This window comes from Equus caballus, chromosome 8 (assembly GCF_041296265.1).
Source record: "Equus caballus isolate H_3958 breed thoroughbred chromosome 8, TB-T2T, whole genome shotgun sequence".
NCBI classification, from domain to species: domain Eukaryota; kingdom Metazoa; phylum Chordata; class Mammalia; order Perissodactyla; family Equidae; genus Equus; species Equus caballus.
This window is the reverse complement of record NC_091691.1, coordinates 12,286,346-12,298,616: the sequence shown is the minus strand read 5'-3', so window position 1 is coordinate 12,298,616 and position 12,271 is coordinate 12,286,346. Positions and strand designations below refer to the sequence as shown.

Genomic DNA, 12,271 nt, shown 5'->3' with positions numbered 1-12,271 from the left:
AATAAACTCCTCTGCCTCTCATTTTCCTTCTTTATTTTTAGGTTAATCGCGCCAGTGGTGTGTCTGAGTCCTGCCCAGCACTTAGATTTCTGTTTTGACTGGAGCCAGAATACCAGCAACAGCTGCAAAGTGAATATGTGCCTGATTTTTTCGATTTGTTCTCTCTTCTACACTGGCCTGAAAGCTGACTGTAAACGACCCCTATGCACAGCGCGGCCAAGACTTGCTTAAAATCACCGCGGAGTTTCCAGCAAGACACAGCCCTGCTAGTGTCTCTGGGGCGTGTCTCCTACACTCCTTAAAAAACGTTGTTACTGATCCCACCTCTGAGCACCGCCCTACACAGAGGCTGACCTGTACTGTAACCATCACATTTACACACACATTTAAACACGCGAACATGTACAGGCCAGGACCGCGCCAGGCCTCCCCCCGGCCGCTCCGAGGGCCGAGCGCGCTCCCGCTCGGGCTCACCAGCGTCCGGTGGGGGAGCCTCGGGGTCCCCTTCTACAAACGGGGAAACTGAGGCTCGGAGAACTCGAGCCACACGGGAGGAGGGCTCGGGCGGGCCCCCACCGCCGGCTGACCCGAGGCTCCGCTCTCCCTCGGAGCTCCCGCCCTCCGGCCGCTCGCCGCGCGGTAACCGAGCCCCGCCGCGGGGCGCGGAGGCGGCAGGAGGGCGCGGCCGGCCTGGCTCCCCGCCGTTCCAGCCCGGGCGCGCGGGGGACCGAGACGGCGCCGGCGGAGGTTCCAGAGGCCGCCAGGATGCGGGGCGGTCCCGCCACTCACCTGTGGGGTCCGCAGCGTCGCTTGCCTCAAGGGTGGAGTCCGCCGTTCGAGTTCTGGGCGCAGAAACTTCGGCAACAAAGTGCGCCAGGCGTCTCGCCCCGTGGCCCGACAGGAAACGCGCCGCGGCCTCCGCGGTCCACGCCCTCAAAAGGCGCATGCGCACAGCGAAGGCCGGCCGGGTGTCTGGATGCCTCCTCTGACTACGCGTGCGCAGTGGGGGCAGTTGCGCCCCTTAGACCCGGGCGCACGCGCTGTATCCGCAGAAAGGACTGCGCCTTCCTGATTTGGGCCGTCGAGGCGCGCCCTCTCGTGGGGAACCGCCGCAGAGCAATTACACAGAGTGTGTTGACTGCCCTTCCTCCCACGGGCATTTATTGAGCGCCCACTGGATGCCAGGCACTGCGCTGGGTGCTGCTACCTCAGGGACAACGACCGAGGCAGCCCAGCAGGGAAGCCGTGATCGCCAAGGAGCGGGTCTCAGCGGTCGGCCACGTTTTCCCCTAGCGCGCGTACACGTCTGCGGACCGAGGGACCGAGGGGAGACGGCGCCGGGCCTGCCCTCCGGGTTCGGGCTGCTGGGAAAAGAATGGTCGGAGGGGCCGCTAGAGGTCGCTGTGTGCGCGCCCGTGTGGCGGGGCTAGGGGACCGGGCTAGGGCTGGGGACAGGGGACGGGCACAGGGGCCTGGCGGGGAGCGCACTTCATCGCGGCCGCGCAGATGGCTGCTCCGGGCGCCGGACCGGGGCCGGGGGCGTCACCGGGGCTGGAGGCGGCCCTGCAGAAGCTCGCACTGCGGCGGAAGAAGGTGCTGAGCGCCGAGGAGATGGAGCTGTACGAGGTGGCGCAGGCGGCGGGCGGCGCCATGGACCCCGATGTGTTCAAGTTAGCGGGCGCGGGCCGGGCTGCGCGCTGTGCGACCCCCAACCCTCCTGCTCTCCCCCCCACCGCCCTTGTCGGACCCCTTGAGGCCCAGGGTAGAGTCGGGGTCTTGAGGGAGGCGGCCACGCCTGCCCGCTCTGGCCGAGCAGCCTGGCCCGGGCGAGGAGGCTCCTTGCGCAGCGCGTCTGTCTCTCCAGGATCCTGCTGGACCTGCTGAAGCTGAACGTGGTGCCCCTCGCCGTCTTCCAGATGCTCAAGTCCACGTGCGCCGGGCAGAGGCTGCCGAGCGAGTCCCAGGCCCCCGCGGCCGTGTCACTGCCCACATCCAGCGCACCTGAGACGAGAGGTCAGAGGTGGGCCCGGTGCTCCCTGCTCCTGTGGTCCCGGAGGCGAGGTGGCGGGGATGGGGCGGATAGCGGGGCGGCAGCGCCCAGCCCAGCGTCGGCTTGGCCCTCAGTGGCCAGGCCTTTCTGCTGGTCTTCTCCCAGGACCCTCTGGGCCAGCCATGGGCTCGCCCCTGGGGCTCCGGTCTCCAGGTTCGGCTTGGCTGCCGCCCTTGAAAGAGCACCTGCAGATCGGGTGGCCGCAGAGCGGGTGCCCCAGGGAGGCCCAGTGGGCTAGGCCTCATCTGGAGCTTTTGCTGCCCCAGCCTCTTCTCACCTCTGGGCTCCTGCCTTCATCCCACAAACATGGGAACGAGACTGCTTTCGTTCCTGTTCTCATGTTTGTACAGACTCCAGGGAAGTGCTCAGAGAGCCGGGCAGGCAGAAGCCTTCCTCCTACCCCCTCACCTGGACACCGCTTGGCCCAGGCCTTGCTGAGGAGTCTGGCCAGCTGAGTTTCCCTTCTCAGATGCAGGTCAGGAGTCAGCCTGGCAGCCCCTGACTGCCCTAGACACTCGGGTGCAGAGGCCGGAGTGGCAGAGCGCTGGGCTCAAGTGTGAGGGACCTCATCATTCTCCAGAGTGAAGACTGGGGCATGGTGAACAGGTGCTGGTGACCAGGTGTCACCATGGAGTTCCACCTGCATCCTCCCTGTGTCCCTTCTGCTCCCAGAGGGTGTCAGAAACCCTCTGACATGCAGCCGGACCTCCTGGGCTGGCTCCTTGGCCAGAAGCACGGGGCTCTCACAGACACCCCGAGAAGGGCTGACGTTCAGGTGGAGGGCAGGCCGGGCCCATGTGATTGGGAGTGCCAGGGCCCTTGGGTTCCTGCGTCCCCTGTCCCATGAGGCCCTGGGCACTCGAGTACAGGCCTCCCCACTGACCCACGCTCTGTCTGCTCTCTCTGTGTCTCTCTCTGACCTCCAGAGGCCTCCTCTCTCTCTGCCAAGAACTGTAGCCCCCCTGCAAGGCCCTCCTTTTCCTGGGTCCCACCACCTGCGGCCTCTGCGGTTCTGCTCCACGGCCCCGCTGCCCCACACTCGCCTCTCTCTCCCGGGCCCCTGGGTCCCTCCGGTTCTCTTGCTGCCCATTCTCTCCTTTTACAGGTTGCATTTATTAGTTTATCTCTGAGGGTTGTGCTCTCATTTCCATGGAAACTGCCGTAGCCCCGCAGAAAGCCAGAGCAGCTTCGAGCTGCAAGGGCAGGACCCTGCGGGCCATCCCTGCCATCAGCTTAGAGACCAAGGACAGGATTTCATGGCTCACTTTATTAGAGACAACCCACAGTCCTTCTAGAATGGGACCAACACCCCCACCCGCAGAGGCTAACTCTACTGCATAAGACTTGGCTCTGTAGAGGTTCCCCCACCCCAGAGGAGGACAGCAGACCGAGGGGCAGGAAAGGGACAGCATGGTGTGCTCTGGAGAGCAAAGCCCTGGGCGTGAGAAACACCTTGGCCTCTGAGATGCTGTCAGCCACCTGGGTGGGCAGCCTGGAGGATGCACTGTGACTCTTCTCTGCCTGGTTCCTGAGCTGGGGTACCTTCCAGGTGTTTCCAGGGGTGTGTGAGGGAGGGCCTGAGATCCCACAGGTGCTCTGGCTTTGCCCTCCTTCACGCCCCTCCCCCCATCACCAGCCTCCAAGTTCCAGGTGCCACCTGGAGCTCGGGCCAGGGAGGAGTGGGGAAGGGCCGAGGGACAGGTCAGGGGAGGGGTGTGTGGACTAGAGGCTGGGCTGAGGAATCGATGGCTGAGTTTCCAGGGGGAGGGAGAAACCGGGAACAGAGCCCTCCTGCCTCGAGGGATGTTGGGGCTCACTTCTCAGGACTGGGTGCCAGGCTGGCTCTCAGTGGTGGGGGCACAGTGGGACTGCAAGATGGACATGTTCTTGGTCCAGAGAGGCAGATGGCTAGACAAAACGACAGTAATAGAGACAGAAGGAGGCCAGTGCAGCAGGCCTTGCTGGAGCAGTAAGGGTTAAGCAGGCCGAGGGGGGTGGGGGCCCTCTGGGCCAGCTGCAGTCTCCTTGCCCTGCAGCCCTGCAGCCCTGCAGGTGGGGTGGTGGGAGGGCACTGAGCGGGAAGGGCAGGTGGGAAGGCAGATACAGAGCGTGGATGCAGCCCATTGGTGGGAGCCTGGCCTGAGCTGGGGGTGTGGGAAGAGGGAGAGAGCGGAGGGTCAGGAGGTGGGCCATGGGTATGGCACTGGGAGCACTGGCATAGAGGGGTCGGGAGGGTCAGAGGGGGCTCTGAGGGAGGTGGGGAGGAAGCCCCGAGCATGGGGACAGGAGTGGAGCCCTGGCCTCCACAGAGTCGTTTTCTCCTCAAGTGCTCAGGCCTTGGGCCCTGCTGGGCTGGGCGGCCAGCAGCCAGGATACCAGGACACGGAGGCCCTGGGGAGATGCCTGGTGGGGGTTAGGGCAGCCTGGGGAAGGGTTTGATGGGGAGGAGGTGGAGGGGAGTGGGGCCGATGAGGGGCCATGCCAGCAATGCACTGTGGCCGAGAGGTAGAGGCCACCAGACAAGACACATTTCTGAGACTCCATGTTCACAGCATCTGTGCACAGAGACCTTTCGGCCACCTTATTAATGGCAGGATCTAGGGTGGAGAAAATAACAGTTGTCAGAGTGAGCCAGTTGTGGGGACTGTGGCAGCCTAGGAGGATGAGGGGGTTTGGGCTGTGGCCCTCACTGGCCTTAGGTTTCCCAGAGAATTGGGGTGTGGAGTTGCTCCAGGGCAAGGGCTAAAGCCCCACTCAGGGGCTTGACTCTGATTGGGTTCCTGACCCCCGGCCATCGAGGTGGCCTGTGGGGACTGCCACTGACAAGCTTGCTCATTTCTGCCTTTTCCTGCAGAAAAGGGGGAAACAGGAGACCCTGAAAGCACAGAGGGGGAATGCTTGTCCTGGGGAAGATGTGAGGTCACTGAGGAAAAATTACGTTCAGTTGAGTGTTCCCTGTTGAAGTTTAGGGAAACTACATGTTTTAAAAAGATCTCCCTCCAGGACGTGTGAGATGAGCTTGGGCGCGGAAGCCGTGAGCTCACACAGAGCTATGCTGTCTGATGCGGGAGCCACAGGCCACGGGGCTGGTGCAGTGAGACGCGCTGGGTGTGTGGGTGCCCACCACGTGCCCGGATGCCGAGGGATGGGCTCACAGAAGGGATGTCACACCTTACGGGTAATTCTTATACTGATCCCATGTTGAAATGATAATATATTGGATATTTGAGGCTAATTAAAACATATTATTTAAATTAATTTCCTGTTTCTTTTTACTTTGGCTACCAGAAAATTTAAAATTACACATGTGGCTTGCATCTCATTTCCATTGACAGCGTTGCTCCAGAACATTCACGATAACACTTCTCCCCAAAACACCAAATCAGGGCTGTGTGTACGTGCAGGGAGGGGGTCACTGAGCACGTCTACATAGGAGAACACCGTCCCAAGAAGTGGAGGCTCAGTTCAGGGTTAAAGTGCACGTGTGCATGTCCTTGGTGCACGTCGGTCTGTCATTATGTCTGTAATGTGTTCTGGAAGCACTGATTAAGCCCCTACTGTGTGCCCAGCCAGAGAGGGCAGCAGTTCTGGGTGGTGGGTGCAGACCTTCCGGTGGGCTCTGCAGGCAGATGACGGACCGCCCTGGCCACCCACTTGCCGTGGTCCCCACCCTGTCACCTGGCCTTGAAGATCTTGGGGTGGCCGCTGTGCTCCCTTGCCCAGCTGCAGAGCGCTTCTGCAGCGGGACAGTCATGTGTTCTGTCCTTTCCTCTTTTCTCCCTTATCCTCCCTGCCCCCTGTCCTTTTCCTCTCACACAACATGCATTCAGTACACCCTCAGTCAGTCACTAATATTTGCCTCTGCGGCCCCTCTGGCCCATTTCCCCACGAGGGGGCGCTCCCACCTAGAAGGAGAAAGAGCACTTTGGGGACCAGCGGGAAGGGATGGGAGCAGCAGCTCCGCTGGGCTTTTTATAAACCCTCCTTGTCAAGCAGCTCTGCTGGCAGAGCTTGCAGGGGCTGGTGAGTGGGGATGACGGGGGCCACGCCAAAGAGAAATGGCAGAGTGGGTCCACCGGCTCTGGCCGGCTCCTCAGCTTCAAGGGTCCCTGAGTCACGGATGGCTGACAGGCTGGTGTATTTTAGGGTTTTGCTTCACTAGAGCATCACAAAACACAGAGTGGTCTCAAGCTGGCCTTAGGGATGGGAGGAGCACTGACGTTGAGGACGATAAGCTGGAGTGGTTTTTACATTCAGTGATCACCGTCTGTCTTTGACCCCTAAGAGGGCCCCTCGGGAACCAGGCATGTCCCCACTGTTCCCCACCCGAGCCTGCAGTCACCTTTGGCTCAGCCCCACCCTCCATTCCCTCTGACCCTAATAACCCTTTCAGGGGGAGCTGGGGCAGGTGTGATCAGCTCCAAGATGTCCCTTGCTGGGTCCCCCTGGGAGTGTGTGGCTGAGCTGGGCTTGACAAAGCAGGTCTTTGCATTGCCAGGCCCTGCAGACCATTCTCCACCTCCCATCCTCGTGCAGGAAATGAAGAGGCCTGAGTGGGTCCCCCCGCCCCCGCTAATCCCAGGAACACGTGATTCCTGAAGGGCCCCCAAAACCGCACAGAGCTGGGTGATGGCCTGCTTTCGTTGCTAGATGGATTCTCAGTGCCTTCTCAAAGTTACATTGGTTTCTCATGTCCAGGGTTGATGGGCCTTGTCAGATTTAAAGATGAACGTTGTTTGCTCATCTCTACTTTCCTCTCATCCTTGAGTTTCTAGAACAGCCTCGTCATTATACTGAGGGGTGAGGAAGCTCTCATGTGTGGCAGGCTGAAGACAAGTTGGCTTCACAGTCAGGCCCACGCCTGGGACCCGCCACTGGGTGGGGGTCAGCTGTGCCTGGCGGTACTCCCGAGTCCTCAGGAAAGGCCCCTCGTGGAGAGTTCGTGGGCACCTCAGCACCCAGGGTTAGGCCAGAGGCCACAGAAGCCCTAATTCTGCCTGGCCAGGCCTGGGGCGGGGCTGTGGCCTCAGGAGGGCACTAACATGTTGGGAGACACTGCAGAGTGGTGGGGCCCACGCTCTTGTAGGAGACGACGGGGTCCTTGCAATGGGACCAGAATATTGGCATTTGCACCAAAGGAAATGGGGGTGATGGTTCTCTCTGTCTTTTGTGAGTCACCTTGGCCCAGCTTCACCCACGACACACGCTCCTGTCTGCTCCCCCTTGGTCCTGGGTAACCTGTTATCACACCTTTGTCACATCAAGTGTATGCGAGCACTTGAGTGTGAAGCCCACGGGGAAAACCAAAACCCTCAGAGTTCCAAGCATGGCACCACTGTAACCCTCCCCACCCACCGGGCAGTAAAGACCCCTGCTCACTGAGGAAGAACTTTCCAGAAATTCTCTTAAGAAGGTCTGTCCTATCCCTGCGGGCATCCTGGGGAGAATTCAGTTGTCAGTATTGGCATGAAAGTGAATTTGATTTCCTTCTGGAGGCGCCAGGTTCTGCAGAGTCTCAAATGCAGACGCCTCCGCTTGCTCAAGGTGACAAACGGTGACACTGAAGTGACCTAACAGGCCCCTGAGACCCTTCCTTGAGTCTTTCCTCCAAGAACTCACAATACCCCATTGCAGGCTCTTGGACTGAGAACCGGGATGGAGGCTGGGGTCACGCGGGGCACCCGTACCCTGATCAGAGCCTGCAGGGCAGACCCTGCCAGGCCGGAGCAGAGGAGAATCCTGGCTGGGGCAGGCCCAATGGGGAGGGACTGGGACCCAGCAGGCGAGCCTATTCCCGGGCACGTTTGTCCTCATGGAGTCCGCTCAGTCTCGCTGATGCTGTCAACCCCCTGAGCCCAGGGCAGCTACTCCTTTAATCCAGCTCTGGTCCCGGCGTGGCTGGAGATCTTCCCAGCTGTCTTCACAGAGAATAAAGTCAGCAAGGGATAAATCAAGGAGGGTCTGGACCCACGGGCTCCGTCTGTGGAACCTCTCTCTGAGCGTGACGACCTAGTGCTCAGGGCAGGCTCTGGAGGTCGAGCCTCGGCAGGAGCCAGGAACGACTCTGGGAACAGGAAGCTTGACCACTGAATGTTTGCAGAATACTGAGGGAGGGCACGAAATGTAAGAAAGAGCTTTCCAGATCAAATCTAAGAGCCTGACTTCTGTGCTCGATGACTGCTGTGTTTCCTGATAGGTTCAGATGCAGGCCACAGGCTGTCTAGAGGGGAGAGTGCCTGGGGGCAGGGCCACTGGCAGTCACGGCCAGCTGGGTAGGCTTTCCAGGGCACGAGTCAACAGGCTGAGCTTCCCTTCCCCGAAATTGACCACTAGAACTTTCCCCATCACTCCTGACATTGCCCCTGTCCTAGGAGGGCCTCCTGCACTCTGCCGAGGACTCCTCTTGGAGGACTCAGGACTCAGGGCTGACATAGGGTCCCTGGCTGAAAGGACCATGACAGAAACGCACTCAACGTAAACGTCGCTCAGAGAACACAAACAGTAGGTGTGCTGCAACTGTGGAGCTTGCCCTGGTTCCTGACCGTGGTGTTCTCCGTCTGCTCAGGGAGAAACAAAGGCAGCAGTGCTCTCGGTGGAGGCCCAGCACTGGCAGAACGCGGCAGCCGGGAAGGGTCCAGCCACAGGATGCCCCGCCAGCCCAGTGCTACCAGGCTGCCCAAGGGGGGCGCACCGGGGAAGAGCCCCACTAGGGGCAGCACCTGAGATGGGCAGAGACTCCTGCCGCCCTACTGTGGGCTCCCCAGCCCCCTCACAGAGTCTCTGTGTGGTTTCCTCCAGCTGGTAATAAACCTTTCGGAAAAGCTGAGAGTCTGTTCAAGACGTTCTCTATCACCTGTTGAATATGGTAAGGCACAAAGATGTAGAATCAGTTTTGTCGCTGGTCCTGGTTATGCTACAGCTGCACTAACCAAGTGACTTAAACCAGTGGCTTCCCCCTCCAGGACCTCAGGTTTGGGTCTGAGAGAAAATATCCATATTACCAGGTCTCTTATAAATAGACATCAACACATTTTGCTTAAAGTGAAAAGTACGATGCTTTTACTGAGACCGTGGATGTGAGGACAAAGATGAACTATGTCATAACCTATGGCTTCTAACCTTCTGAGGGGCATAAATGCCGTGGAAAATCCAAAGAAAACCCTTTTCCCACAAAAATGTCCTGACCTTACACATCTGACTGACAGTTTTAGGATTTGGTGGACACCCCCTACTTGCACGGACCTCAGATTTTAAAACTCCAGCTCTAAGCTTTTATACTTTAGTCCACATGTCCCACTAATGGAGAAGCCTGAAAAATGGCAAATTCAATTGAAAAACCTAACTCAGTTTTCCTAGAATTTAGTAAATCTTTGTGCTTTGAAAGCTTGGATTGGAAATATTGACTATTTCACCCCAGGTCATGTCACGTAAGCAGTGGCTCCTTACAGATGTAGGTGGCGCTCCGCCCACTCCAGCAGGGCAGCAGTGTGTCTAAGATGCAGGTCAAGACTCGTGCACCAGCCTGAGGGAGCGCACAGCATAAGGAGGGACCAGAGCCCGGGCACCCTGCAGACAGGGTCTACACAACCAGCTGAACAGGGCAGAGGTGGCCACGAGTGGATCTATCACCAGCCCATTTTCCTGCTGGCCGACCCTACAATAGGTTTTCCTAATTAGAAGCCTGAGTTCCACAGACACTTCAAGCACTAACCCTCCAGTTTCTCCCCTAATGTGGCTATGGGCATACACTTGTACCTCCCTCCTTTTTGCAGAGGGATTCAAAGGAGCTCATGTGGGGCTTTAGCTAGGCTCTCCTACCCTCCCAGGACAGCTGCCGGAGTGCCCAAGAACCTACCGACCACGGTGGTCCACAAACACGGCTCTGGGAATGTGCTTGCCAGCCCCAGTCTCGCTGAAGAACGTGTTGAACGAGTCATCCCCACCGCCGATGGTTTCATCACTTGGCATCTGACCATCAGGTTGAATTCCATGTTCAAGGCAGTGCAGTTCCCAGCAGGCATTGCCGATCTGGACCCCCACCTGCCCCACGTGGATAGAGATGCACTCGCGCTGGGAACCAGAACATAAACATGAGACCCTAGTCTTCAAGGCAGTCGTCACTCTATGACATGCAACCAAGACCTGATATCATAAATTAATGTTTGTAAAATATTTTGGTGTCTGAAGGTTTTCTCAGACACCACATCCCATGACCTGCCAATGATCAGTTCATATCTGAACACCTGCCCATGCAACAAGGATAGAAACACACTTGAGCTATGAATAGGAATACAGCCACTATAATCTCATCTTCCAAGCCATCAATAAGTAATATTGGGGCCAGCCCAGTAGCATAATGTTTAAGTTCACACGCTCTGCTTCAGCGGCCTGGATTTTGCAGGTTTGGATGCTGGGCACACATCTATGCACCACTCGTTGTGTCACACTGTGGTGGTGTCCTACATAAAGTAGAAGAAGACAGGCACCGATGTTAGCTCAGCAACAATCTTCCTCAAGCAAAAAGAGGAAGATTGGCAACAAATGTTAGCTCAGGGCCAATCTTCCTCACAAAAAGAATAAAATAAGTAATGTTAAAAGTTAATATAAAATAAACAGTCAAGTAATTTTGCTGTCACCTAAGGATGGATTTACCACCCTGTTTTAAGCAATGGCTTACAAAATCAGAGAAAATATTTGAAATAACAGTTTTTGGTCACTGGCCAACAGGCAGCAGAGACAGTGATTGCTCATAGATGAGAAACAAAGTCAGCCACATTCCCACCCCAGAAGTTTCCTGCTGAGGAGTTTCCAGGCTGCAGCAGAGGGAGGGAGACCCCAAGCCCAGGGAGCCCCCGAGTGGAGAAGAGAGGATTCGGGGCTCAGGGCGGCCGGGGCAGCAGGAAACCACGGTGCCGATGCTGGAGGGGAGAGAGCTGCAGGGAAAGCGCTCTGTGCAGACCAGCGGGGAGCCCCAGGGAGTCCACAGCTGAGGCCTGCTCAGCACACGTGTGGGAGGGACTCCTGAGCTCACAGCCACCATGCTGGAAAGCCCCTCCCTCACAAACACTGAATGGGCTCCTCAGAAGTGGGGCCGAACGAGGCCTACACTCAAGGCTGTTCTGGACCCACCTGAGAAAGCTGAAAAGCAAGCCTTAAAGGATCAACTGTCTCCAGGTATATTAATAGCACCCCAGAAAAAAGCCTACAGATAGTTAAAGGATCACCAAGAAAATCTAGCAGCCAAGAATGTAAAATTCATAATGTCTGGTATCCAATCTAGACTTATCAGGTATGTACAAAAAATCCAGAAAATATGACCTTATGAAGAGAAAAGGAATCAATAAAAACAGACCCAGAAATGACATAGATGATAGAATTAATAGACAAGGACATTAAAATATTGTATATCCATATACTCAGAAATGCAGAGGAAAAATTAGCATTATAAGGGGAGATGTGTTTGATATTAAGAAGACCTAAGTCAAGCTACTAATGATAAAAAAAAAGATAATGTCTGAAAAGAAAAACGCACCGGATGGTATTAACAGCAGATTACGTACTACAGAAGACAAGATTTGAGGATGATCAAAAAGTTCTGGAAACAGACAGTGGAGCTGGTTATATAACACGTGAATGTACTTAATGCTACTGAATTATATACTTAAAAATGGTTAAAATGGCAAATTTTGTGTCATGCATTTTGTCACCAAAAAAAGGTGACACTCAGCAATAAAAAGGAACCATGTTAACACACGCAACAACATGGATGAATCTCAAAATATATATAGTGAGTGAAAGAATCCAAACAACTGCAAAGACTGAACTCAGTGATCCCATTCACATCAAATTCTAGAAAACATAGAAAAGTAGATTGGTAGGGAGGGGCAGGAGGGCGGGCTTACAAAGGGGCACGAGGGAACTTGGGGGTGATGGACATGTTCATTATCTTGACAGAGGAGATGGCTTCATGGGTTATCAATATGTTAACAAACGTTAACCCTTGTCAAACTATACACTTTATTTTTTATTTTATTTTACTTTTTTGGTGAGGAAGATTGTCCCCGAGCTAACATCTGTGCCAATCTTCCTCTCCTTTGTATGTGGGACAACGCCACAGCGTGACTTGATGGGTGTGTGCAGGTGTACGCCCAGGATCCAAACCTGTAAACCGAGGGCGGCCAATGCAGAGCGAGCGAACTTAACCACTGTGCAACCGGGCCA

General features: G+C 56.5%; 1 protein-coding gene across 3 annotated transcripts; it reads left to right on the top strand.

The window, feature by feature from the left end:
• Positions 1–1,017: 1,017 nt before the first annotated feature.
• On the top strand, positions 1,018–8,876 carry LOC100059652 (mitotic-spindle organizing protein 2B-like). Of its 3 annotated transcripts, XM_070219870.1 has the most exons (4): positions 1,018–1,397; positions 1,507–1,670; positions 1,865–2,013; positions 8,616–8,876. In XM_070219870.1, the coding sequence occupies exons 1-4, from the start codon at positions 1,179–1,181 to the stop codon at positions 8,771–8,773; spliced, it is 690 nt and encodes a 229-aa protein (XP_070075971.1). In that variant the 5' UTR covers positions 1,018–1,178; the 3' UTR covers positions 8,774–8,876. The 3 variants fall into 3 exon arrangements, with proteins under 3 accessions (XP_070075971.1, XP_070075970.1, XP_014597612.2); XM_070219869.1 differs by lacking the exon at positions 8,616–8,876 and having other exon boundaries at positions 1,865–5,308; XM_014742126.3 differs by lacking the exon at positions 1,018–1,397 and having other exon boundaries at positions 1,410–1,670.
• Positions 8,877–12,271: the final 3,395 nt, after the last annotated feature.